This window comes from Phaenicophaeus curvirostris, chromosome 28, assembly GCF_032191515.1.
Source record: "Phaenicophaeus curvirostris isolate KB17595 chromosome 28, BPBGC_Pcur_1.0, whole genome shotgun sequence".
In the NCBI taxonomy this organism is placed as follows: Eukaryota; Metazoa; Chordata; class Aves; order Cuculiformes; family Cuculidae; genus Phaenicophaeus; species Phaenicophaeus curvirostris.
Genome location: NC_091419.1, coordinates 3965427 through 3984504, shown reverse-complemented (window position 1 = coordinate 3984504; position 19078 = coordinate 3965427). Strand labels below are relative to the sequence as shown.

General features: G+C 53.0%; 2 protein-coding genes across 6 annotated transcripts in view; one reads left to right on the top strand and one right to left on the bottom strand.

Annotated features, from left to right (window-relative positions):
- TLE5 (TLE family member 5, transcriptional modulator) overlaps positions 1–19078 on the top strand; it is a 179729-nt gene that overhangs the window by 41931 nt on the left and 118720 nt on the right. The window lies entirely within an intron of this gene.
- Positions 1–19078, bottom strand: part of CELF5 (CUGBP Elav-like family member 5) — a 45558-nt gene that overhangs the window by 11255 nt on the left and 15225 nt on the right. For 3 of the 5 annotated variants that reach the window (XM_069878123.1, XM_069878124.1, XM_069878121.1), the window contains exons 3-6: positions 12741–12792; positions 3546–3674; positions 2898–2977; positions 1485–1631 (exon numbers count right to left, since the gene is read on the bottom strand). In XM_069878123.1, the coding sequence (XP_069734224.1) occupies positions 1485–1631; positions 2898–2977; positions 3546–3674; positions 12741–12792 (408 nt within the window). The remainder of the gene's footprint in view (positions 1–1484; positions 1632–2897; positions 2978–3545; positions 3675–12740; positions 12793–19078) is intronic. The other 2 variants (XM_069878125.1, XM_069878126.1) reach the window with 2 other exon arrangements.

Below are 19078 nucleotides of genomic sequence, written 5' to 3'. Positions count from 1 at the left end.
CCTGGACCGCAAGCTAATAAGGTGCTTTCTGCCATCATAACCTCGCTGTGTGGTCCATTCCTGCGTCCTTCACCACCACACCAGCTCAAGTTAGCACCATCTCCACGACAGCAGAAGATACACCAGAAGGATCATCTCATAGGTGAGCTACGCTACAGCCTCAGCCCTCGGGTATCGCTGGCTCGTGGATTACAGGGCTGGATAGAAAAGACTGGTCCTGGCAAGAGATACTGGTGTCTGACCAGAAAGGGTTCTCCCCTCTAAGCTCTTCTTCTGCTGGAAACACTGACACTTGGTGGAATGGCAGAGCTCTTAGCCTCATTGCACAAGAAGAATCAAATAATCTGGACAAATTCTATATTTGGTTCCTCAAATTCCCCAAGAGCATGAAGCCTCTTTTCTTTGGCTACTCCACATTCTTGCCACACATTTAAATGGCAGTTTCCTAGTTTCTTTGAGAAGAAATGGCCAACAATCGAGAAAAAGTTCTTTCTCTGTCATGTAGATGGAAGGGGACACGTCAAGCAGCCACTGAAGCTAGAGGTGAAAGAGGGGTCCACATATATGAGAAGAACAGGCTTATTTGTGTGCGTGTCTTCCCACCCCCCAGAAATTTACTTGCAGTAACAGCATCTACTTTTGAGTTCTTTGTTTGACACAAGCATCTCTCATGCCTTGAGTCATTTCTGAGCCTTCTTCCATGGGCTTTATACTCGGTAGCAGAGACCTGAAAGTGGCAGTCACCAAGCAAAAGATGCTCCACCACAGCTGATCAGGGGCTTGTTGAGTTTGGGACCAACATCAAACATCTATAGCAATCGCCACCATCGCTCCAAGGCAATGAGGTTCTCTCACTAAGATCCAACGTACAACCAGTCTTGCCAGAGAAGACCAGGCTACTGAGACACCTCTGACCCTCTGCTCCCTCTCTAGCATCCTGCAAACCCCATGGCCACACTAGCCGAGATGGAAAACCCTGGGAACCAAGGACAACACTGGGGGTGGATTTCAGCAGAAAAATAAACACATGAAGCTGGGCCCTGGACTCTCATGGTGCTCCAAACCCAAAGAGACACACACCTGTGTGCCACAGACCCAGAGGAAGAGCTCACAAGTTGGTAGACTGCCATATCTGGTAGACATCACCCAGGAATCATGGCTCTGGGTTGTCCTCAAAACAAGACAGAAAGACACTGGGTCACACTTGACCTGTTACCAGACACCTCCGCCAGTCTACGCAACATCAGAGAAATCCAGCTTCCCTCTGAGAAGGTCCCAGCTCTCTCCTGTCACCCCTTCCAGGAGAGAAATGCACAAAGCCTGGGCTGCTGACTGGAGAAACTGAAGCCGGGATCAACTCCCGGGTGCCGGGAAGGTTTCACATCTTGGTTTAGAGACCCCTTTGTGGTCTCCCAGCTCAGGTGTGGTGTCGCCCCAAAGCCAGGAGGGCAGCCTCTCCCCACCCAGCCACGCGGGATACTCACAGCCTGCGCATAGGCGCTGTATGGGCTGAACGGCAAGGTGAGAGATGGAGTGAATATCCCCAGCTGCCCCACCATTTGCTGCATACGACGGAGGGTCCTCTCCTTATCTGTGTCAGCAAACTTCACCACTAGACTGGAGGAGGCGCCCTAGGCACAGAGAGAGGAGACAGAGAGAGGAGGCAGGGAGAGAAGAGGCCGTGACAGCAGGAGAGTCAGCAGTTAGGTAGGCAAGGTGGGATGGGGCAGAACAGGCAGCAGAGAGGAGTGGGAAGAGGAGCAGAAGAGCAAATATTGCCATGAAAGTGCTTGGGAGCAGCCTGGAACCTGGACTGTGCCCTTCCCCTTCCCCATCCATCCATCCATCCATCCATCCCTCCATCCATCCATCCCTCCATCCCTTCCCTCTCCCACCTTCTGGAGCAGCCTGGAACTCGAGTTGTGCCCTTCCCCATCCATCCATCCGGCCGGCCGCCTGTCCATCCATCCCTTCCTTTTCCCACATTTTGGAGCTGCCTGGAACCTGGACTGTGCCCTTCCCCATCCATCCATCCATCCATCCATCCATCCATCCATCCATCCATCCATCCATCCATCTCTTCCCTCTCCCACTTTCTGGAGCTGCCTGGAACTTGGGTTGTGCCCTTCCCCATCCATCCATCCATCCATCCATCCATCCATCCATCCATCCATCCATCCCTTCCTTCCCCTTACACCCGGCTGCACAAGCTGTGCACACATCCCTTTCTGTGTTCACCAGGTGACAGCGCAGCCAGGAACACCTAGAACATTGTCAACCACAAGCACCATCTTTCCACCACCATGGGTTTGGCTGGGTAGGCAGAGCGGTTCCTGGCAGCTGGAAACATCCCTGCTGCACCCAGGGTAGAGATTGTGAGAGACGAGATCACAACTGCAGCTCCACTTGCACAAGAAGGCAGAGCTGTGGCTATGCAACCCCACAAGATGCAGAAAGCATTTCCATCCACACCCCGCCTGCCCCAGAGGGCTCTGCTGTCTAGAGAAGAGAAGGTGTGGAGCGGGCTCAGACTCTGAAGTCCTGAGTTCACTCTGAAGTCCAAGTTCACGTTGCTTGCGCTCTGTTCAGTTTTGAACCCCTCCAGATTGCTGTCTCCAAGATAAATCCATGGCCTTGTTCTTGGCTCTCTTTTATTTAGCCTCGCGAAGCGCTGCCACGACCAGTGTGGATGGACACGGATCCCCACAGCAGCCCAAGAGATGGGATGGAACCCCAGATGAGATGTGCACACACACAAACACCTCCCGCCCCCCAGCCCCACCGGCTCGAAGCAGCAGTTGAACCTGCGATGGGTTTGGGCAGTGAGGGGAGGTCCCTGCAACAAGGTGATGGGAAAAGGATTAGGGAGAGGGTAGGGAGCCTGGGCTCATACTCACGGGCATCGTCTGGCTGCCGTGGAGCGCGTGGATTGCTGCCTGAGCCTCTGTGTGAGATGAGAACTTTACAAAAGCGCAGCCTGGAAAGGGGTAGAAAGAGCACAGAGAGATTGTAGTGATAGGGCGGCTGCGAAAGCGCCTCTTGCATCAGCTCACGAGAGGCAGCATCTAGACCTCAGGCAAAGGAAAACCACCCCAAGGGAGCAAGGAACGGAAAGGATGGCCCATCCCAAGTCCTCTATCCTGGAAAGAGCAGGAAGGGTCTCCAACTGTTACTTCAATGCTGTAGTTTACACATGGTGTCGCCATCTCCACCCTTGCCCCCGATGCCACCTTCCCCAGTTTCTCCGTGCCCTCCAAACTGGGGGTACAAACATTTCCAGTTGCAGACCCAGACTGAGCCAAGAGGTCCACAGTGATCCTGGGAATTCAGCTACTCGTTGTGCTCTGCTTCCCCTCCATCCACCGAGGTCTCTGCTCATCTTCCCTCAGAGCAGACTGCCCTGTTCCCTATGCTGGGATATGGGTTTCCATAAAGATGGGGTGGGGGAATAAGCACCCTGGTGGAAAGGAGGCCCAGGGGGTGATAGAGGTGAGCGCTACCTGAAGAGCAGGGAGAAAAGGCAGGACACACGGAGGGGTTCGCACCTTTGCTGTTACCATCAGGTCCACGGAGCACCGTACATTCATCAATGACCCCAAATGGTTCAAAGAGCCGGAGCACGTCATCCTCAGATTGCTGCTTATTTAACATGCCCACAAAGAGCTTCCTGTCCCCTAGGGGCAAACACAGAAACATCAACCTTCTATGAGGCTTACAGTCCAAAGCAGGAGCCTAGAGGGACTTAAGCACAAACCAGCCTAGTGCTGAAAACATGCCTGGCATGGAAATGATTTGCTGTTGGCTGAAATGCTTCCAGGGGTGAGTATGCAGGGTCCTCCCAAGCTCCTCACACCTGCAAAGGTTTGTGTGGTTTCCCCTGTCCTGCCCTCCCCAGAGGAAAACAAAAGATTAATGATTTCTTTCTATTCATTAGCCCTTTCCTTTGAACGATCCAACATAAATAGTCATAAGAAGAAGCACCTGAGCAATTATACCCTGATTGAACAATACGTTAAGTCCAAGAGGTACCTTAGGAAACAGACCAACCCAGGGTGAATAAATTCTAGGAGCTTCTTTTTCCTTTTCCTTCTCTCCAAGCTCACTGTTGCCACAGCTGCTCTGGAACCAAGCATCTCCACTTCAATTTGCACTTCCCTATCCCAGTATAACCAGTACATCTGCTCTAAGGCCTGGAATAAACCCCAGCATCTGGGGTCCCTATTGGCATCACCACAGGATCAGCCAAAATGAAGACAGCTGGGTGAGGGCCAACAAACAGCTCTGTGGTCATGGAATCACAGAACCACCAGGTTGGAAAAGACCCACTGGATCATCGAGTCCAACCATTCCTATTGAAAGGTCCCCACTCCCCCTCTCCAGGAGCATTTTGTACCCGTGCCACACTGGCAGGGAGATGGAAGGCTGGCTAACGCATCCAGGACTTGGAGCTCAGGATCCTTCTAGGTTCCTCCATTAGAAGGGAGAAGTGAAGATTATGGTTTTATTGGGATGGCTGAGTGTGGAGGTGGGAAGAAAGGTCCCCAGCGCTTTCTTCCCCTCCGTGCCCCGGTTCGTCCCCTCGGGGGCCCATCACCCCAACCTGATGCCATCCAGTCAAGCACAAACACCGCAGTGGTGAGGGCAGCATCCTCCACGGATTGCTGTGAGCAGCTATTAAAATAGCACAACATTAAAATCCCAGCCTAAATGCCAGCCCGATCTCCGCGTTTGCAAGGAGATCGCTGTGCCAACCCCGGCGTTAACCCCCCCGCTGCCCCAAACATGCATGGGGAGACGTGACCCACAGGAGCCAATGTGTCAGGATAGGGCTTGGGAGGAGCAGCGAGAGAGGATTCCTTATTGTTAGCGACAGGATCAGAGGGGCTGGCTCCAAACAAACCCGATGTAATGTGACGCACGTCAGGGAAAATAGCAAGGAAGCTGCTATCTGTTTGAGAGTGCAATGACCTGAAAAACAACAGGTCTTGGAGCTACAGCAGCGGAGCAGGCTGCAGGGGTGGTGGTGGGTACGTATGGCAGGAACGGATGACACATTACACACTCGCGCTGCCGGCAAAGCTCCCTCCCAGCCTCTTCCTTGCTCTCCCTGGCTCCAAGGATGGTTCCCACCCAGGTAAGCAAGCAAGCTGCCTTCCCCACACACACAGACGCGCTTGGGAACGCATGCAAGAAGCATCCATACGTGCCACTTTGCAGAAAAGCAGATGCACACGCACCAGGTTCGGTTTATCGGACAAGCATGGAAGCTCTGCATGCACAGGAACATGCTCCCGCATTGACTCAGCCCCAGCAGGCGCCTTCAGAAACAAAATCCCTCCCTGTGAGCAAGAAGGATGCGCAGACAGATGTGCTTTTCCACCATGCAGATGTCACTGCACCACCCCAGAGCAGCCAAGCACAAGCTGAGGTGGCCACAGCTCATCACCAGGCACTAGATGGACATGCAACACAGATGCCACTGATCCACCACAGATAAAGGCTTAAAAGTGCTGCGTCTAAGGCTCTTACCCTGTCCCAAACAGATACTCCTGATTTGTATCACTGGAAGGGGCTGAAATATATGGCCTTGTGTATTTTTCAAAGGCCAAACATCCCGGCTTCCCATTTTCATAGAATCATAGAATGGTTTGGGTTGGAAGGCACCTCAAAGCCCATCCAGTTCTACCCCCTGCCCTGGGCAGGGAAACCTCCCACTGGATCGGGTTGCTCCAAGCCCCATCCAACCTGGCCTTGAGAACCTCCAGGGATGGGGATGATAATCCAGGTGCTGTACAGCTGCCTGAGTGGTAAAACAGCATCTGTCTCCACCAAGGGCCAGCTCGGAAATGCTGGTGGGCAAACCAGCCAAAAACCAGCACACAGAGGTGAAAAATCTGACTGGAAGAGGAGTGGGAAAAAAATGGGTCCGTCAGGAACATACTTTCTGGAAAGCAGATAGGAGAATGGAAACAAAAGGAGCAGGAGCTTTGTGCTCCCATCAACATCACCAGATACAGGTGATGCCAGTTTGGCTGTGGGAGGGGACACAAGCTCCACAGTGTTCATAGAGTCATGGAAAGGGTTGGGTTGGGTTGGGTTGGGTTGGAAGAGACCTCAAAGCCCATCCAGTTCCACCCCTGCCATGGGCAGGGACACCTCCCACTGGATCAGGGGCTCCAAGCCCCATCCAGCCTGGCCTTGAACCCCTCCAGGGATGGGGCAGCCACCACTGCTCTGGGCAACCAGGGTCTCCCTACCCTCACAGCAAAACATTTCTCCCTCAGATCTCATCTCCATCTCCCCTCTTTCAGGTCCAAACCATTCCCACTTGTTCTATCTCTGCACTCCCCAATCGCAAGCCCCTCCCCAGCTTTCCTGGAGCCCCTTTCAGGACTGGAAGCTGCTCTAAGGTCTCCTCAGACCCTTCTCTTCTCCAGGCTGAACAACCCCAACTGGGAGAGGCAGTTATATTAGAAATATAAAAAGCTGGAACACTATTTTGGATTTTGCATAAAATGAGGTTTTTGCAGAAGAATGGTGGGTAACCACTGGAGAGTCAGAGAAGAGGTTCCAGTTCTGGTTGATGACTAATTGAATGCCAAGACCACAGCATCACCACAGCCACCCAAAGCTTCCATCTCCGAGCAAGAATCTACTGAATACAAGAGGCCACAGCCTTGCAACGGAGGCACTGAATGAAAAGGAACCTGGTCACCTCGCAATCGAATCAACGTGAAACAAGGAGTCACAGGCTGAAATTTCCTTGAATCCTTGACATTTCCTGGATCATTCTCGTGGTTTCATCGTCGTGCCCCTTCTGTGGGGTCAAAAGCATTTCTCTACACCCTGCACTTTGAGAAGTGTTTGATAGGAATGGTTGGACTCGATGATCCAGCGGGTCTCTTCCAACCTGGTGACTCTATGATTCTATAATTCTAAGTGTCCATTGGTAGAGTGGACACCAGTCTCCGCTCTTGCAATTTTACTGCAGGGCTTTTGCTGTCTGACAGGGCTCACTAATGGGATGGTTTGGAAGTCTTGTGTTTCTGTGGGAATTTCAGCTTTTCTTTCTTGAATTTGGAAGAAAAAAAAAGTCAGCCTTCTGACTATGCAGAACAGCTTAAAACTGGGATCCCTTAGGGACTCAAACTAAAGGTGAATATAAAGAGACACACAGATTGGTTTTGAATCTTTTCTGAATGCCTAGGAAGGCAATATTAGAAGGGAGCAAAGCCACTGATAAGAAGAATATTTTCTTACAGTTATTTTCATTTCATACAGCCCAGTTCCCAAGACTGCATGTAGGAAAAGGATCCAGGATGCAGCAACGGGGGACCAGTGACAAGGCTTCTCTTCTGCCTGACCTCTCTCCCTTTCCACATGCTGGAGCCCAATCCAGGGTGAATAAATTCCAGGAATTTTGACTTCCCTTTCACAGAATCACAGAATCACCAGGTTGGAAAAGACCCACCAGATCATCGAGTCCAACCATTCCCATCAGTCACTAACCGATGTCCCTCAGCACCTCGTCCACCCGTCCCTTAAACCCCTCCAGGGAAGGAGACTCAACCCCCTCCCTGGGCAGCTTCTGCCAGGGACCAATGACCCTTTCCGTGAAATATTTCTTCCTAATGTCCAGCCTGAACCTCCCCTGGTGGAGCTTGAGGCCATTCCCTCTCGTCCTGTCCCCTGTCCCTTGGGAGAAGAGCCCAGCTCCCTCCTCTCCACAACCTCCTTTCAGGGAGTTGGAGAGAGCAATGAGGTCTCCCCTCAGCCTCCTCTTCTTCCTTCTCTCCAAGCTCACTGTTTCCACAGCTGCTATGGAACCAAGCATCTCAACTTCAATTTGCTCTTCCCTATCCCAGTCTAACCAGTACATCTGCTTCTCTTCAGGCAGCTCCCAAATAGATCTATTCTCCCTCTAATAACTGAGCTGCCTCCTCTCTCCACAATGGGTCGCAACCCTCCAAGCCCTTCCACTTGATGTCTGCTGTCATGACTTCTAAAGCAGTCAATCCCAAATCAGCTGGCATCCTTGAGTCACTGGCTCCTTTGGCTCCCCAGCTGGGACCCCTGGAAGACCTTTTCTCCCCAACAGCACACCCTCCTCCTGCTATTTCTCCTTCGCTTCCTCTCCAGTTCTTGTTTTTCACCCTCTGCCTGGCAATTTCCCATGCTGTCCAGCAACGAGGAAAATCGTCTCTGAGCTCTGACTGTTGAGTTCCCATGGAAACATGCTCTGGGCACAGGCAGGAGCAGGAGCGGTGATGAAGACACCACGGGAACAGCCGATGGGTTAAGGCTGAATGCCTCGGCCATGAGAGAGCACACGAGCGCTGGAGACGGCTCCTCTTTAAACCCAGTGGATTTAGGTCATCTGGCCAGCAGCTGTCAGCAGCGAGGATCAGGGAGAGGGAGGAAGCCCACTCAAGATGGGACACAGCAAATCTCCTTGGGTATGCAGAGAGCTTCCCCGTCTGCGAGGCAGTGCTAATGGGCTCGGGCTAGCTGTCGTATCACATCAGCGCAGCACGACGCTCCAGGGCTCCCGAGAAGCACAGGCGAGCTCCTCTGCCCCCTTACTCCATCTCCTCCTGGCACTCCCTGGCTCACAGCAGAGGCAGGAGGAAGAGGAGGAAAGAGCTGACGAAGACGGCGTCAGAATCGCAGGTTCCCCTTGGAACCAGTGCAGGCAGCATCTTCTCACCAGTCAATTAACAGGCTGCCCAGGGAGGGGGTTGAGTCCCCTTCCCTGGAGGGGTTTAAGGGACGGGTGGACGGGGTGCTGAGGGACATGGTTTAGTGTTTGATAGGGATGGTTGGATTCGATGATCCAATGGGTCTCTTCCAACCTGGTGATTCTATGATTCTAATTCCTTCGGCGGGGTGGAATAACACGGGGCATCCACACACTCCCCTCTACAGCCCCTGCAGTGCTTGGTCTAAACTGTGCCTTTTGGCATAAAAATTAGCATTTCTTAGACCAGGAGACAAATTCTGGTGCTTTAACTTCACGTAGTTAATTCAGGGTGCTTCATTTGAGAGATGTCAGTCCCTGGAGAGGCTAAAAGAGGTTCCCTTCAAGGATAACACGGAGCAGAGCCTCGCTCATGCATGCCACTGCTCCCTCAATAAATTCCTAGTCCTAGCAGTTGTGCCTTGTCCCAAATCCTTCTTTTACCTCCTGCCAGTGTGGGGTTATTACTACTGGGAATTGCTCTTCCCATATCTGCAAACTTGCTTGTCCACGTCCCCGACAAGAGGAGCATCGTGTCAGAAACCTTTGGAAAAAGCAACCTGATCCTGACAAATCCAGGGTGCTGTCGACGCTGCTTCTGCCTCAGGAAACATTCCAGTTTGTCATGGATCCTGTGGGAGCTACTTGTCTCCGAGCTCTGCCATGAAGCTGGAAGGAAGCTTGGCACGCAGGCTGGAAGGAGGGAGGTGTTCAGACCCCAAGGGCTCCTTTTTTTTTTTTATGATTTTTCCATGGGAACCAGAGCTGATGCCCTGACGTTTGTGGCACTCTTCATAAGCTTTGAGATTTCAGAGGCCAGTGCCTTGACCACAAGCCTGCCTCGAAATCAACACCCTCTTTTTGAACCTGTTGGCCTGTTTCGGCTCATTTGACAGGGGAGTTGAGGCATCAGAGACGTGAAGTCCCAACACATCTTGTGATACCAGTTGGCTGTGCATGGAAGACAGTCCCTAGCAGAGCCCCGCGAGCAAAAGACAGACTGTAGAAATGACCTCAGCCTCATAACAGACATCAGAGATTCCACAGTTGCACTCATCAAAGGGCCACAAACTCAGAAAACAAAGCTGCAGTGGTGGGTCTGTTCCCAGCCTGGTTGATCTGGTGTTATTGCTGTTGTGCGAGGCCTTGATGCAAGGGCTTCAGCTGTGCCTGGGTGGGACTGGTGGAGGTAAATGTGTCCGTTTGCCCATGAATCATAGAATCATAGAATCACCAGGTTGGAAAAGACCCACCCGATCATCGAGTCCAACCATTCCCATCAATCACTAAACCACGTCCCTCAGCAGCTTGTCCACCTGTGCCTTGAACAACTCCAGGGAAGGGGACTCAACCCCCTCCCTGGGCAGCCTCTGCCAGGGACCAATCACCCTTGCCGTGAAAATTATTTTTCTAATGTCCAGCCCGAACCTCCCCTGGTGGAGCTTGAGGCCATTCCCTCTCGTCCTGTCGCCTGTCCCTTGGGAGAAGAGCCCAGCTCCCTCCTCTCCACAACCTCCTTTCAGGGAGTTGGAGAGAGCAATGAGGTCTCCCCTCAGCCTCCTCTTCTCCAGGCTAAACACCCCCAGCTCTCTCAGACGCTCCTCTTCTTCTCCAGCCCCCTCACCAGCTTCGTTGCTCTTCTCTGGACTCGCTCCAGAGCCTCAACATCCTTCTTGTGGTGAGGGGCCCAGAACTGACCCCAGGATTTGAGGAGCGGTCTCACCAGTGCCGAGTCCAGAGGGAGAAGAACCTCCCTGGCCCTGCTGGCCACGCCGTGTCTGATCCAAGCCAAGATGCCATTGGCCTTCTTGGCCACCTGGGCCACCGCTGGCTCGTGTTCAGTCGCTGTCAACCAACCCCCCCAGGTCTTTCTCCTACAGGCAGCGCATCAAGTGGGCACACGTGGATTAGCCGAGCAATGCACGCACGGGACATCCATCTCTGGGTCCATCTGCCTCTGTCTGTGCTTGTCTGTGAGCCCGACACCCGAGAGCACATGGGATCTGCCAGAGCCTACCCGGAATGGTTTTTTGATATTGAGTTATCGGTACGACTGGTGAAGCCTTTCCTACTCACCTATGTTGTGGTTGGTTTTTTTTTTTTTAAAGACTCCTTAGGAATAACCTCAGACATAATTACACAATGTCTGAATTAATTAGAAACCTAGGGTGCAAATATTTAAAGGCAGGATGGTGGGGGAAGGATTGACCACCTACTGGTTGTATCTAGGGGCAACATAAGGTGTCAGGGAGCAATCAGCCTCCTCTATCCCCACTGCAGGTACCTCTAGACAGCTCATCCCCTCTTATCTAGCATCAGCGTGAGAGAGTGAGTCACCCTGAAGGCACCGGTCTCTTTTTACTGTCTATAGCATGGACAAGGGCCTTAAAATCAACCCTGAAGCCAGGGGCTGAAGTAAGGTGAGATGAATCCAGCCATGCTGGTTTCTTCGGAGGCTTAAGGCTCTTTTCAAAAGCAGCTTGGCTTGGGCTGGGACGTCTGGGATTCTCAGTAAAGCCCGGGGGAATAAAAATGCCCAGACCTGAGTAAAAGTCGTATTCTTCAAGTAAATAATGAAGCGTCACAGATTCTATTTGGAAAAATGATCTGAATTAAACAGATAAAATTGGTTTCTTTTTTAAAAAAAGAAGGACCAGACAACTAGAAATACATCGATATCATAGAATCATGGTATGGTTTGGGTTGGAAGGGACCTCAAAGCCCATCCAGTCCCACCCCTGCCATGGGCAGGGACACCTCCCACTGGATCAGGGGCTCCAAGCCCCATCCAGCCTGGCCTTGAACACCTCCAGGGATGGGGCAGCCACCACTGCTATGGGCAACCTGGACCAGGGCTTCACCACCCTCACAGCAAAACATTTCTTCCTAAAACCTCACCTAAACCTCTGCATTTTTCAGCTTAAAACCATTCCCCCTCATCCTGCACTTCATTTTATAATATAACATATTATAAATCTTATAATATAACATATTAGAAAATATATCTCCTGTTCCTGCCAGTTCAATTCTTGAAAGTCACCGCAACCTGCTTGGAAATGACTCCTTAATATTTAAAACAAAAGCCTTCCAAATGCAGCCCCAGCATGCAGGATACGCTGCCCTCCACGACAAAGCCTCGCACGGATTTTCCCCTCCCCGCTAGTGAACTGCTCGCAGAGGCAGCACCGCCAGCACAAGCCACGGAGAGGCAGATGCAGGAATGAAGAGGAAAAGAAATTCATCAGTAAGACAAGGAAAAGCAGCGAAACGAGTTCACCAATTTGGAAAGGAGCTGCAAACCTTCACCTGGAGGAGGCATGGGAGCTGCTGGGAGCTCCCTGTCACATCAACAGAGATTCTCCTGTTCCCAGCCTTCCAGCTTTGAGGTCCCTGGGGTGCGCTGCTCTAACCCTGCAGGCTGGCAGCACCTCCAGCTCGCGCCTAAACTCAGGATCCTGTCTCTTCAGCCACTCTTTTCCCATCACATGCTATTTTCTGCAACAGCACTGACGGCGTGACGGGTGCTGCTGGCGGACTGGAGAGGCTGAGCCAGCCCAGCAGTGACGGGGGAGGCAGCCGAGTGAGCTGCAGGCACGAGAATCAGCGAGTGGAACGGGTTAAAAAGCCAGGAATTTGGCTTTTTGGGGGGATGATCATGTCTAAAAATGCTTACACCCTCCAGGATCCGTGCTGCCATACCCTAAAGTGCCTCTAGTAACCTCCTGGGGCAAACACCATCAGGCTGAAGTACCCTCAAAGGGCTGGGGAAGAGAGTGAGCGGCCACGTTATCACCTGTAGGACTTGGGGTGCTCTCAGCTGCCTGCTGTGTCAAGCTGAAGGCATCAAAGCCCATCCCTCTACTTTCCTCTTGCTCCCCCAGATCCCTGCCACGCACACACATCCCTACACAGAGGCTATAGGCCAGGTCGGGACCCCGTCTCTTTGCTTGGTCCCCTTCACAAGCACAAAGCCACCAAAGGAGAAACAAGGAGAGATGACAACTACCTCCACGGCTCTCGCTGTCGGCAGGTTTCACTTGAATCGGGCGCGCCATCTGCAATGAAAAGAGAAATGCAGCGGGTTAGAGCTTGGCCCATCTGCCTGGCACACGGCGCTGATGGCAGCGGCCTCAGGGCACCCCTTTCTGCCTGCTGTGCGGAGCAGGAGAGCGGCAGAAGGGAACCAAGACATCGTGATGGCAACCAGAAGCCTTGGACAAAGGGACCACACGGATTTGAGACTTCTCAAAAGGAAACCTGGTGCTTTTCCCTGCTCAGCTGCTTGTTTACAGAGAACAGCTTTCCTGGAAATACTCACTGTGCATAAACCTTAGAATCATAGAATCACCAGGTTGGAAAAGACCCACCGGATCATCGAGTCCAACCATTCCCATCAATCACTAACCCATGTCCCTCAGCACCTCGTCCACCCATCCCTTCAACCCCTCCAGGGAAGGGGACTCAACCCCCTCCCTGGGCAGCCTCTGCCAGTGCCCAATGACCCTTTCCATGAAATATTTTTTCCTAATGTCCAGCCTAAACCTCCCCTGGTGGAGCTTGAGGCCATTCCCTCTCGTCCTGTCCCCTGTCACTTGGGAGAAGAGGCCAAATGCAACTGCCAAGCTGTAACCTCCATCCCAGGCTACTAGAAGCCACCAGAGCCAGAATCTCCTCTGAGGGATGGTGTACAGGGCAGGTTCACACACCCACAGCACATCTCCCAGCATCATTCACAGAGGCTGACAGTGACTTGAATCGGTGACATTCATAACAAGAAACCAATCAGAATATCGCAGGTGAGACCTGTGCATGCGTTGCAGGTCCCAACACAGTTTGCTCCCTCTCTTAGGAAAGACTCCAAGGAAAAACGGCAACACCACTACAACAGAAAATGAAATCAAGCCATAAAAGTCACCAATTGAAATGTGTTTAGAAGCCGGCCTGTGGACTGCTGTCAGTCTCCAAGCAGTGGCTGAGCCAGACTGGCCAGAATCCAGTGGCAGAGCCCATGTTCACAAGGGCTGGAGGAACCTTCGCTGTCCACAGGACAGAGCTGCCACCCAGAATCATAGAATCACCAGGTTGGAAGAGACCCACGGGATCATCGAGTCCAACCATTCCCATCAATCACTAAACCATGTCCCTCACCACCTCGTCCACCCATCCCTTAAACCCCTCCAGGGAAGGGGACTCAACCCCCTCCCTGGGCAGCCTCGGACACTGCCCAATGACCCTTCCTGTGAAATATTTGTTCCTGATGTCCAGTCTGAACCTCCCCTGGTGGAGCTCGAAGGTGACACGCACAGCACGGTGCTGCTGAATCCCGAGCGCTGGGCACCGGGGAGCGCTTGTGGCACCTAAGGGTTGTGAGCTGGCTCCCACCAACTGCTGGATCTCAGGCCGGATGAGCAGGAGCTGGGACCAGTCCCAAGCGATCCCTGCCTCGAGGAGCGATATGGGGCTGCCTGGCAGAGCCACAAACTCCCTGGCAGCTTCCCAAAGGATGGCCAAGCCGCTGCCAGGCTGCACCTCGGGAAGCAGCGGCGCCAACCCCAACGCCATCTCCCAGGACTTGCTGTGTCATTTGGGGCAGAAGGGAAAGAGGCTGAGGATCCCTTTCCCGTTCTCCATCAGCTGCGTGGCTTTCCAGAGCTGCTGCCACCCTGCTGCGCTGCCACGTGGCCCCAGCATGTGCGGCGCTGGCACTCGCCACCCTCTGAGGTGCCGCTCCCCCTCCACGAGCTGCCAAGGACCAGGTATCTCATTCAGCTCAGGAGCCGAGTGGGATGCGGGGTAGGGATTCGGAAGGAGATGGGGCACACGTTGCTCCAGCAAAGCCTTGCGGAGAGGCAGTGGCTGCTGTCACTGATCACGGTCTCTGGCAAGATGCCCGGGTGAGCGGAGGCTGGGGGTGTTTCAGCAGCAGGCGGGGTGGGAGAGGGCAGGCAGCCCAGATGTGTGCGCGGAAGAGAGGGCTCGGTTGGGAGCCAAGAGGGGCAGCTGGCCACCTCACTCCCCACTGCTCCCACAGCCCTGAGAAATAGCTTTGTTTCTAGCCAGGATGCAAACCCAGGATTAAGCTAAACAGATGGGGAGGGAGATGGAGGGAACGGACTCGGATCTCTCGGCTTCTACGAGGAGCAAATCCATTTTGGGGGAAGGGATGCTGTGGAAACCAAGAGCATCACACCCCCACGTGAGCAGGGAGCCAGCCAGGGATGCTGGGGCTGAGGGCTCGGGGCAAGGAGTCGGAAAGGATGGAGGGTAGCGAGGGAGGGGGGGTTAAGCACCTGAGGCCATCTCCCTGTCCCCTCCCCCAGCAGGGCTGTCACTCCAGCTCCCAGCACCTAGGGTAAAGGAGGGGTTGTCATGGAAACGGTTATTCACCACATGGAACCTGACATTTGTGGTTGCCATGGAAACCAGCTCTTGGGGGCATTCCCTCTGCTTTGCACAAAAGAGACATTTTGATATGATCTCTAGGGAAGGGGGGGGGGGCCCTCTACCCATCTGTCCACCCCTTTCCTTCCCCCCCCCCAACCCCAGGGATGCTGCACTGCAGGGTCTGCCCCTGGGATGGGGGAGCCAGGGACAGCCCTAGAGAACCTGCCCCACGGTGTCACACCCCCCCAGCAGGGACACTGACCCACCCCAGGGCCACCACAAGCCACTACAGGGCGTCTGCAAGACACAGTGATGTGAGGTAGCGCTGGGGCAAGGCTGGAAGCGGCGTCTGGCTGGGGTGACAAGAGGACGTGAGGCTGCCTAGGGTGAGGCTAGGAAGCTGGGGAAGGGTTTAGAGAGGAAGATGTGTGAGGAGCAGTTGAAATCACTGGTTCTGTTCAGCCTGGAGAAGAGGAGACTGAGGGGAGACCTCATCGTGGTCTGCAGCTTCCTCGCTAGGGGAGGAAGAGGAGCAAGTGCTGAGCTCGTCCCTCTGGACCTGAGGGAATGGCAGAAGATGCACCAGGGGAGGGTTAGGTTGGGCATTAGGGAAAGGTTCTTCACCCACAGGGTGGTGGAGCACTGGAACAGCTCTCCAGGGAAGCTGTCACAGCACCGAGCCTGACAATATCCCCCCAGCGCCCTCAGCCCCGCAGCGTGGATGTTGGGGTGTCCTGTGCAGGGACAGGAGCTGGACTCGATGAGCCTTGTGGGTCCCTTCCAACTCAGGACATTTTGTGATACTATAATTCCACAAGCCAAGACATTAATTCTTCTAGGACGTCACGTTGCCAGTAAAGATGAACAAAATATCAAAGGCTTCTCAAGCAGAGTCCACAACTGCTCTAAATCAACATCACAGGTCACGCAGAAGGTCCCTGTGGGACCCTAAACTTGGTATACAGACCTCAGAGAACTCTGCCCCCCTACCAAAATGCAACGGATGGTCAAGCTGTACCCCTTTCAAGGGAGAAAGAGTAAGAGAAGAGCAGGGAGGACATGCTTCTGGCTTGGGCAGCAAGCTCTAAAAGTAAAAATTCTTCTGGCCTCCAGTCACCATCTCAACAATCAGAGAACACCCCTGACTAAGAAAGCCCTGCCGGCCCCAGAATCCAACTGAGTGAGGATGTGCCTGCCTTGAATTCCAAGTGCCCAATAGATGAACGTGCATGGACACCACACCAGAACACCAACATACATGTGGCATGGAAAACTCGAGCAAACGATTTATGAGCCTGTGCCTGCCGCACTAGCTGAGCTTCATTTTCCTCATTAAATGATGCAGTTGAGTGTTGTTATTCTTCACCTCCGAAGAATTCTCACATTAACATTTAGCACATGCTGTCAGGCCACCACGGGCCAAACGTCCCCACTCTGAGTCCCTCACCCCTGCGCTTCACAGTCCTTCCTACCTGCTGCTAATGACAGACTAGGAGCTGTCAGCTCCGTCACCCACTGAAATCAAGAAACCTTCTGGGAGCAACCAGCAGCGGCGGATGCCAGATGGGCAGCACAGGGGAGGGGGCGAAGCTCCCACTGCTCACTGCTCCCCTTCAGCTTCTCCCTCACATTCACCCTCCTGGCTAGACGCATCCCTTCCACATTTCCAAACCCAGCCCTGCTTACCTTCTGCAGACCACAGCTCTTCCAGACGGGGCTTCTCCCTCTGCATCGCTCTCCTCACAAACACGCAGACCCTGCTAGCAGCTAGTCTTCCAACCTGGTGATTCTATGATTCTATCGGGTGGACGAGGTGCTGAGGGACATGGTTTAGTGTTTGATAGGAATGGTTGGACTCGATGATCAGGCGGGTCTCTTCCAACCTGGTGATTCTATGATTCTAGTGGGGTTATTCCTGGGAAGCATCTGGCCAGCCTGATGGGGCACAAAGCTCTACTGACCACCACAAAGCTCTACAGAGCACAGCAAACAGTGAGAAAGACAGTGCTAAGAGTCACTGTGGCCCAGAGGAGCCTGGAGCTTTCCAGAGAAGAGACAGAGGCAAGAGGTCCTGCTGGCCAACGTCTACATTACATCCCACCCCGACCCCAGCATCTGGTCAGCAAAGAGAAACAGGGAATTGTGCTGTGTTTGGGCTTCCTCCCTGCTTTCAAGGAAATGCTCCCCCACCCTTGCAGCAATCAAGGATCAAGGATCTAAGGAAAATTCCTGCCACTGCTAATGACAGAGGAAGAATCATAGAATCACCAGGTTGGAAAAGACCCACCGGATCATCGAGTCCAACCATTCCCATCAATCACTAAACCATGTCCCTCAGCACCTCGCCCACCGGTCCCTTAAACCCCTCCAGGGAAGGTGACTCAACCCCCTCCCTGGGCAGCTTTGCTATTGGTTTCACCAAGGCCAAAATGAACCACTTCTCTCAACACCCCCTGCCCCCCAAAAAAGCCTTCTCGAAGTGAACTAACTCCCCATACCAGTGGGGATGATGTGCTGTCATCTCAGCAATCTGGTAGTGATGTTCTCCAAGGAGGAGCTTCACCCTTAATTCTCACCTCCTCAGCTTTCAAACTGCAAAAGCTGGATGGAGGGAGAAATCCCCCCGGGAAGGCAGGGCAAGCCTCTCCATTAATTAGGAGTAAGTGATGTAAAATAGCCCCTCAGGTGCAATGCAGGGGAACCTCATAGTGTTAAGTGGGTCAGAGGCAGAGAGCATGAAACACACAATGCAGGCTGGCTCCTCTGGGACGTCAGGAACCAAAAGGCATCCAAGGCCATTGGCAGAATTAGGTCCTGAGCTCTCAAGCTTTGCAAATTGTGGGCTGGTCCTTTGCTGGCCAGTTAAAAATGCCCTGCCTGAATGATCACAACCACTTTGAGCTGTGCAGAGCACATCAATCTAAATGCTGATTTGCTCAGCTGGAGTCTGTTTCTGGTCGGGGAATGCAAGCAGTGATGGATTGGCGCCAGTCTCAGCACTCGAGCCTCCTGCTTGCATCTTTCTACTGACGTCTCAGTGTATCTTGGTCCTATCCAGAAGAATTAGACTTCTCTGAGAAAGGGGAGTAGTCTCATGCAGAAACATGAGCAACGTTAGCACCAAGCACCATTCCAGCAGAGCTCTAAAGGCTGCTTATGAAATCACCCCTTCCAATCCCATTATGAAGGCGATAAGGATAATTACAAGAACTGTGTTCCAGGTGGAGGAAGCACAGCACACGATGATGAAAGTGATGCAGGACGTGAAGTCCAGGGTCCAAATCCCTCAGGTCCTGCCTGCATGGCTCAGGCTGCGCACAAGCAAGGAAGATTGTTGGAAGAACATTGGTTTAGTGATTGATGGGAATGGTTGGACTCGATGATCCGATGGGTCTTTTCCAACCTGGTTATTCTATCATTCCATGACTCTAAGACGTCATCCAACTGCTCTGCCACCAAGAAGAGGACTCAAACTCCAATCCTCTCACAATTTTCTCTGGGAGGTATTTTTCCTACCCCTACCACAGATGGTAAATCAGGCAGAGCAGGGAAGTCATCTCCATTCCCCATCAAAGCTGAGCGCGTGGAGGAATCATCAAGCAGGCAACCAAGCAGCATGTGGGCCACAACACACATGGACTGGCTGCTCTGCCTCTTGGATGCTGCGCTGCGTTCCTTCTCCCTTAACACAGTCAGACATCCTTGTTCCCACTGTAGCTAGTGCTGCTCTGGGAGGAAGGCAAGCAGCTCATTGCCATGACTCAGAAAGCCTTTGGATCTCCCTGGTATCTCCATGGAAGTGACAGCACCATTACTGTGCATTAACATCAGACAACCAGCAGGGAGTCCAGCCCAGCCCAGCAATTACAGCCCCTATCGGGTACGCTACTGCTTGGCAAACACGTTTAACTGTGGTCTCTCAGGACTCCGTGGTCACTCTGTCTCCTCAGGGCTCCT